General features: G+C 42.0%; 1 protein-coding gene across 1 annotated transcript in view; it reads right to left on the reverse strand.

The window, feature by feature from the left end:
- The window catches only part of ADAMTS2 (ADAM metallopeptidase with thrombospondin type 1 motif, 2), a 346,237-nt gene that overhangs the window by 102,708 nt on the left and 223,769 nt on the right, over positions 1-19,760 (reverse strand). Inside the window, exon 5 of the mRNA XM_006898109.1 lies at positions 3,480-3,563. Coding sequence (XP_006898171.1) covers positions 3,480-3,563 — 84 coding nt within the window. The remainder of the gene's footprint in view (positions 1-3,479; positions 3,564-19,760) is intronic.

Below are 19,760 nucleotides of genomic sequence, written 5' to 3' on the forward strand. Positions count from 1 at the left end.
GAGACCCAATGTGAGACAGAGCTGACCTGGGACTTCTGCCCCAGGAGTCAGTGCCAGGAACCTGTGTCCAAGTTAGCTGTAGGTCTAGGAGTGAGATGTCGTAATTGACAGAACTAAGAGAGCTTTGTAACACTTGCTTGAGACTGAAGGCAAAGGCTGGTGGGCCCAAAAGAGCATGCTTCCGAAGCTCCCCTGACTGAAAAATTGCATCCGGTTGCCAATGTGAGTTGCAACCTGTTAGCTTTCCTAATAAATTTCATAAATTTGAGTATGGTTCTGTGACAGCTGTGTAGCTAATTGCAATGAATCTTTGGATCCAGTAGAGAAGATGGAATTAGTAGGAAGAGGTGCAGAGCATGGAGGACATGTCTGACCTCATGAGAATTGGTTGTGTTTTGGATGTTGTTCAAGGGGACCATTTCCCTTTGTGAAGTTAGTAGAGATCAGATATGGCCATCACTATGCTGCACTCACTCTTTTTACATCACAGTATATTCAACACTCTTTGTTAACAACACAATTCAAAGGCATTAGTTCTTCTATCATCCTTATTAACTGTCCTATCTGCTGCTCTGTGAGGGGAAAATGAAGTACTCAGCTTCTATAAAGATTTACAGCCTCAAAAATCCACTGGAAGATCTCTTATGAGTCTGTTCCAACTCAATGACAATGAGTTATTATTCAAAAGGACCCCTCAAGATTGCAAACAGTTAAGCACACAGCTGTCATCCAAATGACTGGCTGTTCAAACTCTTCCAGAAGTACCTTGAAAGACAGGCCTGACAATGTGCTTCAGCAAGGTTACAGCCGAGAAAACCTTATGGAACAGTTCTGTTCTGCTCTGCACACACAGAGTCACCCATGAGTTAGAATCAACTTGACTGTAACTTACAGCTTACATGATATTTAAAACGTTATGCCTTTTCAAATTTACTCTGTTAAAAGCCTTGAAAGGGAAATGGATGACTCCCATAGTTACATGTTTACCAATTCTCCCCATTGTTCTAATGGCTTTTTAAAATAAATCTTATGTTGTTGCACATTTCCATCTCTAAGCTCCCCCCAGTTTGTTGGTCTGTTTTTGTTTGTTTTTAATATTCATTCATTGTTACATAATTTTCTCCCTCCCTACTCCCTCCCTTCCCCCAGTCCACTTTACTATGCACCTCTTATTCTGGACTTTTGTCATACAAATAATGTGTAATCATATATTCCTTTTAAATAGTTCTTTCCTTCATCTGTCCCAATGGAAAAAAATGGAACTTTTCTGTAAACTTTCATTAAAATCACAATTTAAAAAATTTTTTAATCTATCTATCGATCTATCTATTTTAATTTAACAAATGTTTATAGAGATTTTGGATTTCCATTCATTCATTCATTATTATATTTTTCTCCCTGGCCACCCCACCCCCCAGTTCGCTTTTCTCTTTGAAAAGTAAAAGAAAAATTCTTTCATTGTTATACAATCCTTCCCCACCCCCCGCAGTACACTCCACTATGCAACCTTCATTCTAAAAAAACTTTTAAAAATATATCATATGATGTTCTATGAGGGGTGCATAGAAGTCCCTAGCTGACGTTCACTGTGGCGCCCTTAGTGTCATAAATGACATGCTTTACCTGTATCAGGAAAGTGGGTTCGAATTTGAGAATTCCTATGGTTCTTTCTGCATTCAAGCCCTTCCTTGTCTTGTTTCCATTAGGTTCCTTGTATGTTATATGCAGTTTGATTTTAATATTTGGGTCTTGATATTCTTCATCTCTTAGTAGAGAAGTTGAACCCTTTCCTAATCATCACAGTTGAAGTGCTTGATTGCATTTTCTATGTGCTGAGTGTAGCTGGACCACAGACTCAGGACTTACCCATCTGAGTGGGAAGCTCAACTCTAGAGAAGCTGAATAACACTGATTGATTCCCTTCAGACAAGCTCTGAATCACTTTAAACCTCAGTGTTCTTACCCGTCAGATGGACCATCTATTCAGGAGATTAAATGAGCCAATACCTCCAATTTCACTTTTTGAACACAGGAGCCTATTCAGTACACCACACAGGCAGCCCAAGCTCACTCCTCTCTCTCCTCTACACATCATCTCATTTTCTCTTTTTAAAACTTCATTGGGGTGAAGTACACACATACACACACACAAACATCCCCACACACAGACACCCCCACACACATACATACACACACATATAAGATGCCATTTTTAAGTATACAATTAAATAATATTAGTTATATTCAATATGTAATACAACCATTACTACTACTCATTTTCAAATCTTTTTCATCATCTTTAATGGAAACTCAGTGGCCCTCTCCTAGTAACTTCCCATTGTCCCCTCCCACCCAATCCTAATAACAACCAATGAACTTTGTTCTCTATGCATCTACTTATTATAGATATTTCATATAAGTTGTCCTTTTGTGTTTTACTTATTTCACTCAGATTAAGGTTTCCAGGCCCATTCCTGCCTTAGATCAGAATTTCACTTCTCTTTACGGCTCAGTAATATTTCATCATATATAGACCATGTTTTCCTTATCCAAATATTTATTTCTTATTTTTCTCATCATTTTTTGGTCTTTAAATTTTTTTACTTCTTTATTGGTTTGCATACAATAATTCATATACATTGTGCTTCATTCATATATACCGAATATCTATTTCTTGATAGTCCCTTAGGTTGTTCCTATCTTTTGACTAGTGCAAATAATGCTGAAATAAACAGATTTTCAAGTGTGAGTCCCACCTTTGAATTCTTTTGGATATATACTTAAGAGTGGAATTATTGAATCTTATGGTAATTCTATTGTTATCTTTTTGAGAAACTGATTTGCTCTTTTCCACAGCAGCTATATCACTTTTACATCTTCCCCAGGAAAGTACAGCATCCCATTATCCCATTGTTTCTCCACTTCATGTCATTACCCCAGGATGGCTCTGTATTCCTGCTTCAGAGGCCCATGCTCACTGCTAGGAAAGACAGTTCCAAGCAGGACAGGAAGAAGAGGTTGAAAGGCCCAGAGTGGTCAATTTCTGGGGAAGTTTTGTGACAGATAGAGAATAGGGCACAGATTTAAGACTCACGCAGGAGAGGAAGTGCAGGACAGGGGTGAAATGAATCAAGAGAACAGAGGTTGTCTTACAGATGTGTTAAAGGAACAAAAAGGTGGTGGCATGGGGAGGAGGCGGAGTGGGTTTGGTAAATACAAACTTTAGGAAGCTCTGGTGGCATAGAGGGTATGGAGTTTAATACACCAGCTGCTGTCCCATGGGATGGACAATCTTCTTTCATGCAATTTAAAACCCTCGAGATTCAGCTATGAATTAGTTCTGCCATGACAGCAATGAGTTTGAGTATACGAGTATACTGCAAAGGCAGGCTTACCTTACTAGGGCCCCAGTCCACAGTGGGTGAGCAGGGACCCTAGAGCATCTGGAATGGCCAGCAGGGCCCACAGTGCTTACTCACCTTGGCATGGCTTAGCAGGATGATCCGTACAAGGACGACGTTGATGTGGGCCCCCAAAGACTCATCATGATAGATTTCATTGACCTGAAAGACAAGCAGGATGTGTCAGTAGAACCACAGGCCCAAGGGCCAGTCTGATTTTGCAAACAGCATTATTACCTATTATCCTCCAGACCAGAGTTCTGGGATCCCCGCCAGTACTCCCTCAATTCTTCCCTCTTGCCCACACTAATATAAGTAACTCCACCTCTAGCCAGCTATGCTCCACCACCTGTCTGTCTGGATTACCAATGATTCCCTCAGCTCAGCCCAAGGATTCTTCCCTGGAGCTAGAACATGGTCTAGCTGGAATATGACATTTTCTCCAAGCATGAATGCAGGTCACAGAGCCCAGTACATGGTCAATACCTGAAATACTATTTGCTCTCATCATGACTAGAAATGGTCTATTTATTCTCATCATAACTGGAGATGGTATATTTTGGGCATTCTGCCAGGAGCCAATCCTTGGAAAATGACACCATGCTGGTCAGAGAAAGAGAGGAAGATCCCAACAAGAAAGATTAACAATAACAACTGGGTCAATAACAACTAACTATAACAATGGGCTCAAGGATATCAGAGATCACGGGGATGGTACAGGATAGAACAAGGTTCAGATATATTGTTCATAGGGTTGCTATGAGTCATAGTTGACTTGATGGCACCTAACAACAATAACATATGCATATATATGTATTGTATTAATACATGTACAATATTAATACATTACATTACTATATATGTATTATATTAACAGAAAATATAATCTCATAAAAAACATTATATTTTATAATCTTATATTTATAGAAATACTGATTAAAATGTAATAAGAAGTATTTTATATAGAAAAATAAAAATAATATATAAATATATATTTATCTAAAAATATATTAAGTGTATTTATATAGTGGTGATAATATCAATTGTGATACCGTGGTGAGATATGTTTGTATGTGTGTGTATTATTGTTGTTGTTGTTGTGTACTGTAAAGTCAGAACTGACCCATAGCCTTATAGTGGTTTTTTTGAGGCAGCTAGTAACACGGGAGGAGACTGCCCATCTTTCTCCCACAGAGCAGCTGGTCGATTTGAACTACTACCTTTGCATTGTCAGGACAATTCCTTATTAGTAAGCCACCAGAGCTCCTTATATATGTGTGTGTATAAATATTTTCCACTTTTACATGTATAATTCAGTGACAACTACATTCACCATATTGTGCAACCACAGCCATCTATTTACAATCTTTCGTCATCCTTAACAGAAACTCACTGTTTTTTATGCAATAATTCTCCCAACTGCTGCTACTGGTAATTACTAAGAAATTCTAGTCTTTATGTATTTAAAATATTTCATATATGTGGGCCTATTTTATAAATGTCATTTGTTGTCTGACTTAGATAATTAAGCATATTTTTAAGGTCCATTCATCCTAGTATGTTTGGCTTTGTATTATTACATCATGTGGATGCATCACACTTTATGTTTGTATATGTCTATTGATAGACCTTTAGCTATTGTGAATAATGATGTCATGAACACTGTTGTACAAGTTCTTGCTTAGGTTCCTACTTTCAAGTCCTTGAGCTACATAACCAGGAGTAGAATTTGCTGGGCCATATACTGCCTTAGTAATCTTGTGCTGTTATAACAAATACTGTGAGTGGTCTGATTTAACAAACACAAATTTATTCTCTCATTGTTTAGTACACCTGTTGTTCTGTGCCACTGAGTGTCCCATGACTCATAGTGACCCTATGTACAGCAGCCCTAAACCCTGCTCTATCCTGTGCCAATCTTAGTGTCTCTGACACACCTACCCCGATTACCCCAGTCACTGAATCAATCCATCTCATCGAGGGTCTTCCTCTCTTGCGTTGTCCCTCCACCCTCCCAAGCATGACATCCCTCTCCAAGGACTGAAGTTCAAATTAAGAATGATAGTTCAAAGGGAAGGCTTTCTCTCTTTGACAGCTCGGGGGAAGCTTTTTATTGCTTTTCAACATCTGTTGAGAGAGCTTTCCTTGGAGAGCTCCACATAACCTCGCACCAATCTTCCCAAGAGTCTAGGAGGCTCTCAGTGCAGGGACCTTGGGTCTAAAAGTTGTGCTCCACTCCTGGCTCTTCTTTCTTTATGATACTAAGGTCACTCCTTCTTGCTCACTCCTCTCTCCTTTATTTTTTTTTCTTATAAGATAAAAAATCATGCGGGCAAACTCCAAGGAAACTCCTTTTATGTTTGATCAGGGCTATGACTTGAGTGAAGTATTGCATCCCACTCATCCTAATAATTTACAACTGATTGGCTGATCACAACAGGTCAAGTAGAGGGATAATAATTTCATCATTATATAACTGTGAAATTGCATCACCATATAACTGTCAAACCATTGAGAATCATGGTCTAACCAGGTTGACACATATTTTAGCATGACATGTGCTAATTGTTTGTTTAGCTTTTTAAGGAGCCACTTGTTTTTAATGCATTAATAAAGAGCAGATTTTACTGTTTCACAAAGATATATTGTGTTTTGATAGTTATAATTCACATAATTGGCTTCCTTTGTGTTTTACTATTATTTTATTCTCAGGTGCTTTATGTTCTGTGTTTAAAATATATGAATATTTGAATACCCCTAAGAAGAGTCTCAGTGAGGCAAAATGACACAGTGACAGCAGCAGGGTGCTTGAGTATGTCGAGATGATGAGAATGGCACAAGGCAGGAGAGAGCGCAGATCTGTTGTTCATAGGGATGCTATGAATCATATTCAACTGAACAGCACCTAACAATAAATACATGGACTTCCTCTGATGTCCAAAGGATCTTGGACACAAAAAATGCAGCAAGATACAACTCTTACTCACTCTCCACAACATTGCCAGCAGAATATTCCAGAAATACAGGTCAGATAATCCTTGCTTCTCACTAACCCTGCTGCACCCCTCATACTCAGGATCTAAATTTATGATGATTTAATTCTTCAAGTTCATGCTTCTTTTTTCCCTCCACCTAGAACAGCAACACCCACTTAACTCACATTTCTTGTCAAATCTCCCTCATCCTGCAATGAGCCACTCCCACCTGAGGGCCTTCTCTACAGTTCAACTATTTATCATCCACTAGTGTGGACATTAGAAGACAGTTAAATGTCTATTTATGCATTATTGACTATGCAAAGGCATTTGACTATTTGGATCATAACAAGTTATGGCTAACACTGAGAAAATAGGAATCCCATATACTCATGCAAAACCTATACCTTGACCAAGAGGCTATTTTGCAAATAGAGCAAGGAAACACAGTTGTTGTTTTGTTGTTATGTACTATTGAGTCACTTAAAACTCATAGTGAGACTATGTACAATAGCCCTGAAACCTGTTCTATGCCAACTTTACTGTCTCTGACACATCTACCTTCATTAGCCTAGTTACTGAATCAATCCATCTCATCGCTGGTCTTCCTCTCTTTCTCTGTTCCTCCACCCTTTCAAGATTGATGTCCCTCTCTGAGGACTGGTCCCTCCTCACAACATGCCCAAAGTATGTCAGATGAAGACTCAGAATCCTTGCCTCTAAGGAAAAGCCTGGTTTCACCTTCTCTAAGACGAATCCAATTGTTCTCCTGGCAACACATGGTATATTCAACACACTTTTCCAGGATCACAGCTTAAAGGTATCAATTCTATTTCTATCATCCCTAGTCACTGTCCAGCTCTCTGATACATAGAAAGCAATTACATTACAAAGACTATCAGGCACATCTTAGTTTCCAGACTTACTTCATCGCTCTTCACTATTCTGGAGAGGTCCCTGACAGCTGACTTTCCCAATGCAATTAGTCTTTTGATTTCCTGGTTGCTGGTACCAAAAGTGTTGATTGTAGAGCCAAGCAAACTAAAGTTGTGAGCAATTTCAGTCTCTTCACCGTCTATCATAATGCTGCCAGTCGGCCCATTGGTGAGAATCTTTGTATTTTTGATATTGAGCTTGATGTTGAAAGCTGCAATCCTTGACATTCTGCAGCAAGCGTTTCAGGTCCTCAGTTTCAGCAAGCAGAGTTATGTCATCTTCATAATGCATGTCGTTGATGAGTCTTCCTCCAATCCTGATGCTACATTCCTCCTCACAGAGCCAAGACTCCAGGATGATTTGTTCTACATATAGATTTAAAAGGTATGGAGACAGGATACATCCCTGATGTACACCCTTCCTGATTTTGAACCATGCAGTGTTCTGATGACTGTCTCTTGGTCCAAGTATAGGTTTCACATAAGCACAATCAAATGTTCTGGGATTCCCATTCTTCTCAGAGTCAGACTCAGTTTGTTGTTATCCACATAGTCAAACACTGTTGCACAGTCAATAAAACACAGATAGACATTCCTCTGGTACTCTCTGCTTTCAGCCAAGATTCACATAACATTAGCTATAATATCCAAAGTACCATGGTCTCTTCTAAACACAGCCTGCAAATCTGTCAGTTCTCTGTTGATGTACTTCTCCAATCATTTTTGGCAATTTTCAGCAGAATCATGCTTGCATTGTGATATTAATGATGTTGTTGTTATGTGCCATCAAGTCGCTTGTGACTCATAGTGACCCTATGTACAACAGCCCTAAACTGTGCTCTGTCCTATGTCAATCACACTGTCTCTGATACACCCAACCCAATTACCTCAGTCACTGAATCAATCCACCTCATAGAGGGCCTTTCCCTCCTGTGCTGTCCCTCCACCCTACCAAGCATGATGTCCCTCTCCAAGGACCAGTCCTTCCTTACAACATGTCCAAAATACGTTAAATGGACCCTCAGAATCCTTGCCTTGAGGGATCTGCCCAGTTTAACCCTTTCTAGGATGAATCTGTTTGTTTTCCTACCAGTCCATGGAACCCTCAATACTCTTCTCTAGCACCACAGCCCAAAGGCATCAATTCTCCTTCTATTCTCCTTAGCCACTGTACAACTCTCTGATGCATAACAAGTGATTGCGAGGACCATGGCCTGTATCAGATGCACCTTAGTCTCCAGAGACACACCATTGCTCTTCAGTACTTTGGAGAGGTCCCTAACAGCACACTTTCCCATGGCAATGCACCTTTTAATTTCCTGGCTGCTGGTGCCAAGACTGCTGACTGTGGAGCCAAGCAAACTAAAGCTGTGTACAATCTCTTCACCATCCATCCTGATGCTGCCAACTGGTCCAGTGATAAGAATCTTTGTCTTCTTGACATTGAGCCTCAATCCATATTGGAGGCTGCAGACCTTGACCCCCTGCACATTGACCCTATCATATTAATGATATTGTTCAATCATTCTTTCACTCTGTCAGGTCACCTTTATTTGGAATGGGAACAAATACAGATTTCTTCCAGTCAGTTGGTTGTCCTCAAGATTTCTTGGCACAACTTAGTAAGTGCATCCAGGACAGTGTTTGTTTAAATATGTCAACTGGTATGTCATCAGTATCTGGAGCTTTGGTTTTTGCCAATTCTTTCAGAACAGCTTGAACTTCTTCCTTCATCACCATAGGCTCTTGCTCACATGGTTTAAAATTAAGAAAGAAGGGCTTCAAGGTTGTATCCTTACTCCATACCTATTCAGTATGTATGCTAAGCAGATTACTTGAGAAGTTTCAATCTATGAAGAAAAATGTAGCTTTAAGACCAAAGAAAGAGTCATCAATAATCTTGCTTGTTGAAAGTGAGGAGGACTTAAAGGATTTGTTGAAGAAGATCAAAGAATATAGCCTTCAATATGGATTGCATCTCAACCTCAAGAAAACAAAAATTCTTACCACTGGATTGATAGGCAACTTCATGATAGGTGAAGAAAAGACTGAAGTTGTCAACAATTTATTTTACTTGGATCCACAATCAACACCCTTGTTATCAGCAATCAGGAAATTAGAAAACATATTGTATTGGGAAAAATCTGTAGTCAGGGATGTCTCCAAATTATTGAGAAACAATGATGTCAATTTGAAGACTAAGGTGGGCCTAATTGAGGCCATTGTCATTCTGATCACTTTCTATGCATCTGAGAGCTTGACAATGCAATAAAGATGATGGAAGAAGTTATGCCTTTGAGCTGTGGTGTTGGAGAAAAGTACTAAATATCCCATGGACTGCCAAAAGAACAAACAAATATGAGAAAGTGCAGCTAGAGTGCTCCTTGGAGGCAAAGATGATAATGCTTCATCTCATATACTTCGGGTATGTAGCTAGGATATAGGCTATTCTTTAGAAAGGGACATGATGCTTCAAAAGGTGGAAAGTTGGTGAAAGAAAGGAAGACCCTCAACCAAATGGATTGACACAGTGACGGCTCCACCTGATTCTAGTGTGTGAGGAAGTGTGAAGATGACACAGGATAAGACAGGGTTCAGATCTGCTCTTCAGAGGGTAGTTATGAGTCATATTTGACTTGACAGCACCTATCAACAACAGTAACAGTGGTGAGTGTAAGGCAGCTCTGATGGCTTAGTGGTAAAGAGTTGTGTTACCAACCCCAAAGCACATGGGCCAAGCCACCAACTTCTCTGCAGGAGAAAAGAGGATCAATCTCCGCTTGTATAATTAGCTTGCTCTGAAAACCCAGTGGAGGGTCAACTATGAGTCATTTCCAATTTGAAGGTACACGACAACAACAGTGGTCCATTTGGAAGAGGTCCAGTGATACAGTGTTTACATGTTAGGCTGCTCTTGGAAAGATTAGTGACTCAATCCCATTGGCTGCTCTGCAGGAGAACAATATGACAACTATTTCCATATTCACTCGTTGTCATTGAGTCTATTCAGATTCATAGCTGCCCTCCATCAAGTTTCTGAGATTATAAATCTTGATCAAAGAAGATTACCCATCTTTCTCCCTCAGATCCTCCAGTGGTTTCAAACTGCTGGAGAGGCATGCCTTTTATTTATAACCTTTAATACCCTATAGGGCAGTTTTCTTCTGTCTTATAGTGTTGCTCTGAATCCAAATTGACTCAGTAGCAATGAACTTAGTAATCAGATTGTGCCTGAACATGAAGGAAACAAATTTCCTTATAAATAGGCCAATAAAGTACTATGATAAATCAAGACGTAACAGAAGTTGCCAATAATTTTATTCTGCTTGATCTGCAATCAGTGTCATGGAACCAACAGTCAAGAAATCAGTGTATTTCACTGGGCAGATCTACTATAAAAATCTCTTTAAGTTGCTAAAACAAAACAAAACAAAAAACCCCACCCACAAAAACAACCATGTCACTTTGATCACTTTGATGAGTATGGAGGATTCACCTTCAACTATAGCACTTTCTAATGTCTCACAGGCATATTTAAAAAAAAAAAAAAACCAACCACACAACAAAACCCCAAACAAACAAACAAAAACAAAAACAAAAAAACAATGAGAAAGGGAGGGAACCAACCAATAAACATCAATTAACCCAAACGGATACATTCTAATTGTGGTGGTGGTGACTATTTAATGTGCTGTGGACTACCAGAGGAACAAAGAAACTCTTAAAAACAGTCAGAATGTTCCTTAAAAGATGGTAAGGCTTTGACTTTTTTACTTTGGACCCTTCATCAAGAAAGACCAATTACTAGAAAAGGACATTGTGTTTGGTAAAGTGAAAATGAGATAACCTTTTAATAAGATGGCTTGGCACAATAACCACAGTAATGGACTCAAACACACCAATGATCATGAAGATGGTAGAGGACCACACAATGTTACATGATTTAGAGCTAACTTCATAACAACTAACAACAAAAATAATAGCAGTCAACTCAAGCTGAGCACATTGTGTGTATGCTGGGCACCCGGGACAGAACATCATGCAGTCAAAACTCAAATACTATCATTAGAAGAACAAACCTACTCATGCCACCTAAATAACAAGGCATAAAATGATCAGGCACCCCCTCCCTGAGGGCAAAAGAGCCTGGACACTGTTCACTAGCCTCTGTGAGGATAATCTGGACAGAGCCCTTTCTGTCACTGCAGGCCAGGGCAATAATCCCTCTGAAAGCTAGTGTTTAAAATTGTTATCTGAGCAATAGTAATTCCTCCTATCCATAACTACTAGTGGAAGGACACCTGGGGGAACCTGAGAGTTGACACGGAAATCAAATCATGAAAAATGAGAAGGTAGACATCTGAGAAGATAAACAGCTTCCTAGGATGGAGCGAGGTCTGTTGGCTGCTGTCACCTACTTGCAAAGAGAAGGTTCCGATTTGAAGGCAGAGCTATCAAGTGAAGTGGCCCCCAGGGGAGGTTATAATCCAGGCCCCCTTCCAGGAATGTCTTGCTCAGCCAATCTGTCTTCTGATTATAATTTGGTTCTCACCTCACTTCCCTGTAGGGAAGGGATGGCTGATGATCCCTGAAGGAAGACAGAATGGTTGTTGTAGTGACGTGGAACTGTGGGTACACTGCCATTAGTTCTCGTGAGGGTGAACTGTACTTACCACCAGAAGCATATAGGTAAACATGGACCCGAGACACAGTTGCCCTTCCTTTCCACTTGCAACTGACTTGGAGAGGGCCTGTGTCACACACACCTTCAAACCTCCTGTCTCCAAAACTTAGTGAGAAAGGGAGCTCTGGTGGGTCGGGGGTAAGGAGTTGCACTGCCAATCCAAAGGTATATGATTCAAACCTACCAGCTGCTTCATGGGGAAAAGATGGGTAATACCCTTTGAGGCGAATAACTGTCTCTGAAAACCCATTGGAGGCTCAGTTATTGAACTGTTCCAACTTGACAGTACATAACATAATAACATAACGTAACATAACGTAACATAACGTAACGTAACATAACTTAACGTAACGTAACACAACATAACCACATAACATAACAATGTGCAACAAAATAATACTCTTGAAAACAGTACAGAAGTAAGCTTTTTAATTACATGAATCATGGCCTAGCCAAATTGACACCTATTTTGGGGGCTCAAAAGTCAATCCATGACAGCTTCCCTAGTAAGTTTTGCCTGTGCAAAATGCTTGCTGATGGAGTTACACTGTTAACTAACACCAACAACCCCTACTGCCTATTTATAAAAGCAGATTCGGTCAAGTTGCTCTGCAGTCAGGACTCAATGGCTCAAGTCGTATGTTCTTATCAAGCCTTCCAAGGCTTCTCATAGCCCTTCCCAGGGCTCCATTTGTTGTAAGCAGAGGAGCTAGAGGGTGCAAACTCAGATTACCCACTGTTCTGGAATCTGTCCAAATCTCTGCCTGGTTACTTCCTTACTCTGTGGCCTAAGGCCTCTGTCCATCTCACATCACTATAAACTGGGGATAATAATAGTAACAACTTCATAGGACTGCTTATATAGTTAGGATAATTAATAAATGCAAAGCCCTTAGAACTGTGTATAGTGAAAGCCACTGTTTCTTTAAAAGTGGGATTTTATAAGTCCCCAAAGTATCTCTTTAGCAAGAGCAAAGCCTGGCCAGTCAGCTCACTGATTTGACAGCTACGGTGCAGAAACAGAGGCTTAGTAGTACAGTTCCTAGGAAAGGAGAGAGAAGGGGGGAGGAAGAGAGTGGGGATGATCTTTCCACTCTGACTCCCAGATCATATCAGAGTGGAGGCAGGGAGGCAAGGGATATGAAACAGGTCTAAGAATAAAATGACAGAAGCAGTGGCTATGTCCCATCTGCTGTCTGCAGCCTGGGAGGGAACCAGTCCCAGAGTTCCCACATCAACAGGGATAGTCTCAGAGCTGGAGTAGGGGCCCAGCATGCTTTGGTCCAGCCCCTGGCCAACAGGAGAGGAGCCCAGGGGACTTGTGTGCAGGAGGGCTGAGGCTGGCTGGCTGGTTTACCTGTGGGCTGGGGCAACGATCTGAGGTAGAACTAGAATGTGATGGGGAGTTGGCAGCAAGACATGGGTGAAGGTCAGCCCAGCAGGGGAGGAGGGGAAACCTCCTTGCAAGACTGCTGCCTGCCAAGAGGACAAACACTGACCACAGGCCAGTCCTCAGAGCAGAACATGCTGGGACATATGCAGAGGCAGGACCACCAAGATTCCCACAGCTCATCCAAAGGAAGAGGTAAAGAAGACCATTCACCCTGAGGGCTTTTACATGAGAAGAGGCTGGCATACCTCTCACAGACCAGTTGTCTCTCGGGGACTCTGTGTCTGAGACAAAGGTGACAATAGAGAAGAGAAAGTCAGTTCAGTTTTCCCTCACATTTAAGCTTTAGTGCCAGCACTCTGACCCCTCCACATAAGCTAATATCCCAGAACTATAACAGGCTCTGCATAGGCCCAAAGCAGAACTTTTCAAACTGAACTGCGTCACTCATCGCAGAAGTCAGCATCACCCTCTGGCCAGACCAACAGGTGCCACATCACTCACTCCCGTTGATTCCCAGAAGAGGTGCTGCACCCTCACCATAACTTCCCACTCCTACCTATGAGCCAGGCCTTGTGTTAGTGCCAAAGGTTGAGCAGGGAGCCAGCTGTCGGGCAACAAGAGAGACAGCAGTGACGAGATCAGCTCCAGAGCTCAGAACCCGCTGCTGGATTTGGACATAATGCCACTCTCAGCTCTGGCACTTGGTAGGCATCAACTCTGATGTGTCTTTTACCTTTTCCCCTGTGAGGTCTCTACCTTTCACCCCAGAACATGGCTTTACCCAGGGTTACGAGATGGCTGCACCCACAGGATTCTGACCTGGGGATGCCCTATGTCTTGCTGTGTGATGTGCAAGTCACCCCATTTTCAGGAAAGTGACCCACCTGATGGTGCTCAGCTTAAAATCTCACTCAGGAGCCCTCACAGGGCCTCTCTTAGGCCACGCCTCTGCAGAGCCCACTGGGTACCGGAAGTCCCTGAGAATAATGATGAGCAACTGGAGGTGTCTTCTGGATCAGTACCTGGGGGTCACTGGGGACTCATACCAAGCAGACAAAGGCTGTGGTCCCCTCTAACACTGTGAACAGGAAGGACTGGAATACTGGTCTGTGGGGATGTGAGATCCTGGCAGTACCACGGCAAAGTCCTCACACTGCACATCCTCTTCTCTGTCCTGGGACAGAGTCCATCCTGTCCCCTAGAGACATGCAACTTTTCACCGGGAGTGAAACACCTGCTGTTTTGAGGCCCACTGCCCCCCACTTCACCAGTGCTCAGATGCTGGAGAGCCAGTGCAGACTTGGGTCCTGAGCCTTATCAGAAGTCTCCAGAGGAATACCTTTATCCTTTATTTTTTAACTTTTTAAAATATTTTTATTGATTTTCATGTAATAATACCTTTACAGTATGTTTCATTCATATACATTGTATTTTATACAATCTTTAATTTGCATTGTGTTTCATACAATCACAGACAAACTCGTATAAAAAATAATGTACAATAGAATGTATGTGAATGATTATACCCATATCCTTTAGAGGAAGGAACCCAGTTACATTTCTGGACAAAGGCAGATGTGTCTAAAAAGAGCAGAAGACAAAAGCTGGCTTTCAACCTCCTCCCTCACGTTCCCCCAGGCAGGTGGCAGGGGTTCCTCCTGGTATCCTGCTGGCCCACCCACCATTCTTCACAGGGGTCATCACTCAGAGCAGATGTGACTTCCTCCTTGCTCTGCCTAAACTTCTCAGTGGTTCCTCCATGCCTTCAGAAACAGGCCCTGCTTCATGATCTCAGAGTCCACCCCTCTCTAAGCTGTTCTTGTTCCACTTCAACTACCTTCCTTCAAGGAATCCTGTCTTCCAATAACTTGGCCATCTTTAAAGTCTGATGTTATCTTCTGAGGCTTTGCAATGCCTCACACCCAGAATTCCCTCTCCCCATCTCCACCCTCTTAAATCTTTAGTTATCTGAAGAGCCTGTGAAGGGGGAAAAAGTCTTAGTAATAAATTTGCTTCAAAGGAAGGAGGTAGTTACTCCCCTACTTAAGCCTTTCCTAGGCCTCCTCTTTGCACTTGAAAGCTCCTCACTATCACCTCAAAGCCTGGAGGAGCCAAGTCTGCTGCATCTTTGCTGGTTGCCCCTGGCCTTACTCACTGTAGTCCAGCCACTGGGCTTCACTGCTTTTTAAATAGGGAGCCTATCTCTGCCTCAGGGCCTTTGCATGTGCTGTATCCTCGTTCTTATCCAGGACAACTGTCACATCATCAAATTTAGTCCTGAACACATCATAAAACATCTGTTCCCCCAAGTTCATACCAGTAGTCTCTGGTACTTGGGCCCTGTTTTATTCCTTTCTTAATACTTTTTTTACCGCATGAAATATTTTGTTGACCTTTGTGCTTGTTTGTCACTGTCCCCCTGCATGGACTTTGAATTTGATGTGAGTCTGTATCTGTCCACCTTGCTCACTGCAGTATCTCTAGCAATGTTTAGCACATAGTAGGGACACAGTAAGGATTCACTGAACAAATAAATGAATACCTTTAGAGAAGGCAGAAAAACCAAACAAAAATGTGTGACCCAGCAAGGAACCCCTGTGCTGTCCAGTAAGGACTCAAGTCCCCATTGAAGTTCCCAAAGTGTATGCTATGGAGAAACTGTTATCCTTGCCCAGACTGCAGGAGGAGGGGAGGCTCAGGGACAGTGTCCTTGAGCCCTGTCTGAGAAATTGATCCTGGAATCTTTAAACCTTAGGGGAAAATGTTCAAAGCCGCAGCCATATTTTAAATTTTTTTTTTTCTTTTAAATTCTGAGAGGCCAAGGGCTCTCTTGTTTGGGGAAATACATTGTAATGCGCCTTTTGCTTATGCAAAGATGCAGCCAAGTTTCTGTTCTGGAATAGACAATCAAGAAGGACTGGCTTTGCATGCTAATGTCAAAGTTTGTCTTCTCCACCCTCTGGGCCACCGGCAGCACTGGGAGGCTCCTGGGAGGGGTGAGCTTCTCTTCTGCTGAGGTGGGTGAGAGGCACTGGGAAGGGGGCTGATCTGGGAGGCTTGCTGACTAAGAGGCTACTGACCCAGACATGGGGTGGAGGCTGGGGCTAGGGGAGCAAAGTCTCTTCTTATAATTCCCAAGCTTTAGCTGACCTGAGTTTAGGGCAATTAAGAGACAGGATGTGCCATAACCGAGCAAAACCAGTGGGAACACAAATGGGACCTGGAGGAGTCTGTTTCGAGGTCTCAGAAGGGCCACACAACCTGAGCTCATGAAGGCTGGAGTGAAGTGTGGGAAGGAGACTAGAGCCACCTTGAGGGGGCACAGAAGCCATCTGGGAGTGGGTGTTAACGGGCTTCTGGAGAATGCTTCCAACTGTGTGCCTCTCAGATACAAAGACAGGCTCGCAGAGGCCAGGCCTGATCCCACAGTGAACACTCCCTCTGCACAAACTCTAGACACGTCAAACTTTAGTGCATTCTCCAAAGACAATGCACAAGTCAGCAACACCTAGACAGCCACTCAAGGACAGGTCATCCAAGAAGAAGGCAAGCACAGCCTTGCTTATGCTTCCTGGCTGCTCTGTCCCTGCCAGAGACTGTAAATTTGAAAGATGCTTTGATTCTGTAGGAAGGTGCTGTGGGATGGGACACAGACACAGGCCAGTCATATCTTCTTGTTGTTGTATACCATTGAGTCAGAACTGACCTGTAGCTGACCCACTGGTGGATTTTCAGAGGTCATTAATTACACAGAAGGAGATTGCCCATCCTTCTCCCACAGAGCAGAATGGCATCAAACCACATGACTTGGGGACTATAGTGCAGCTTCTTAGAAGAATTTTTGATGGAGTGAAAAATGTGAAATTGTTCACTACAGATTAATGGATAAGCACAAGAATGTCTATACTTACCTTGCTAGTTAGGTAGCTCAACACTGAAGTCACTGTTCATGATACTAAACCATCATGACGTTCAAGTGGGAAGGATGAGAATCACTGAGGGCATGCTACATACAAAACCGAGAGGCTGGCCCTTCCTCCAATGCCACATCCAAGAGCATGTCCTCCAAGAGGCTCTCCTTGACTTGTCTTGTCAGAAGAGCCTCTTCTTCCCACAGTGGCCTGAACACTTCTGGTCTATCCCCTGTAGCAACTCCCCAAATTAGAAAATGGGAGCATTAAATTTTATCTTGTCACCGTATCTACTTAAATTGAATGTTGAGCAAATTACCTTAGTGTCTGGGCTATATGAAGAAGGATGTGGCATCAGGATTGGAGCACAACCTGCCATATCCAAATGGCACAATCATGCCTGCTGAAAATGAAGAGGACTTGAAAGTATTCATTGATGAAGATCAAAAAGTAGAGCCTTTAGTATGAATTATTCCTCAATGAAGCTTTGTCTGACATGCTCTGGACATGCTGCAAGGCAGGATCAGTCCTTGGAGAGGGGCATCATGTTTGGGAGGGTGGAGGGACAGTACAAGAGAGGAAGAAGACCTTGGATGAGATGGCTTGAGTCAGTGACTGTAGTAATGGGTGAAGGTGTGTCAGAGACAATAAGGTTGGCACAGGATAGAACACGGTTCAGAGCTATGAGTCACAGCTACTCAACGGCACATAACAACAACAACACGTCAACATCAAAAAACTAAAAATCATCACAAGCTCACCAATAGGCAACATCTGATAAAAGGAGGAAAAATCAAAATGGCCAAGGATTTAATTCTACTCAAATGCACAATTAACATTCATGCAAGTAGCAATCAAGAAATCAAATAGTATGTTGCATTTGGAAAATATGCTATAAAAAGATCCGCATCCAATACCATCTTAGACAAGAGTCTCATAATGAAAGTTTACAGAATACTCCTGGGCCTCCACAAGAAAAAGACTGATAATCCAATTACAAAATGGGCAAAAGACATAGAATTTTCACAGAAGAAGACATTCGAATAGCCAAGAGACACATGAAGAAATGCTCAAAATCACTGGCAATAAGAGAAATGAAAATAAAAACCGCAGTGAGATACCATATCACTCCAGTAACAACGGAAAAGTTTAACAGGGCAACAAGTAATAAATGTTTGAGAGGATGTGGCAAGATAGGAACTCGTAATACATTGTGGTGGGATTGTAAAATGGTACAACCACTCTGGAAGGCAGTTTGGTATGTTCTCAAAAAACTGAACACAGAAATTCCATATGATCAAGCTATCCCATAGCTAGGAATATACCCCAAGAAAATGAGAACTGAGACTCAAACAGAGACTTGTACACCAATGTTCATAGCACCTTTATTCACTATCGCAAGAACATGGAAACAGCCCAGGTGTCCAACCATAAACGAATGGACTGAGAAGCTGTGGTAAATTCATGGAATGGAATACGACACAGCACGCAGGAGCAATGATTTTGTAAATTACTACCTAACTTGGGAGGGACTGGAGAACATTATGCTGAGTGAATTAACTCAGTCTCATAAAAACAAATAACTGTATAAAACCGTTATTGTAGAATGAGTATAAGGATTTGGGGGCGGGGGGGAGGGTGAAAGCAGAGGGGTGAGAATGGGCAGGGGTGTGGGAGGTTAATCACAGGGTTGCACAATTTGATGGGTGGGAGGTAAAGGAAATGAGAAGGATCTTTTGTGAAAAACAATGTATTTGAACTTTGCAAATAGTTCAGTATATTGTTGTTGTTGTTAGTTGCCATCGAGGCGTAGGTGACTCATAGTGACCCAATGAACAAAAGACCTGAACATTTGCATAACTTTCATCATTTCACCACCTTCATAGGGTTTCCAGAGGCAAGCTGTTTCAGAAGTGGATGCCACTCCTACTTCCAAGCTTGTTTTAATTGGGAAGTTCCACCAAACACTGTCCACCATGGGTAACCATTATCACATTTGACACACCAGTGTCACAGTGTTTACACACCAGTGTCACAGTGTTTAGCATCACAGTCACCACATCTTACCTCTGTAGAGCAAATGGACAGATCAGTGATATACCACTTAGAAGAATGCTTGACCAAAAACAACTAAAACCAGGCCTGAGGGCCGCAGGCCCAAGGGCCCAAATTTCTTTTCCAATTGGAGGCTGAATACAATAAACTTACATGCAATGGTGAGTAATCATTCCACCCTAATCCTTACAAGAACTAGAAAACAAATCTCTATAGAATCCAACTGTTCCAGATGACTTTCCATCCTGGATTCCAGCCCCATACTGGTGACCAAATGCTTTTTTAGATACTGTTCCATGCCACTGAGTGAAGCACAGCTCATGGTAACCCTATGAACAAAAGGCATGAAGCCTTTCTATACCAATCATCATTTCTCCCAGTTCAAAGAGTTTCCAGAGGCATGTGG

The sequence above is a fragment of the Elephantulus edwardii genome, unplaced genomic scaffold, assembly GCF_000299155.1.
Source record: "Elephantulus edwardii isolate Elephantulus edwardi_28Jun2011 unplaced genomic scaffold, EleEdw1.0 scaffold00221, whole genome shotgun sequence".
NCBI classification, from domain to species: Eukaryota; Metazoa; Chordata; class Mammalia; order Macroscelidea; family Macroscelididae; genus Elephantulus; species Elephantulus edwardii.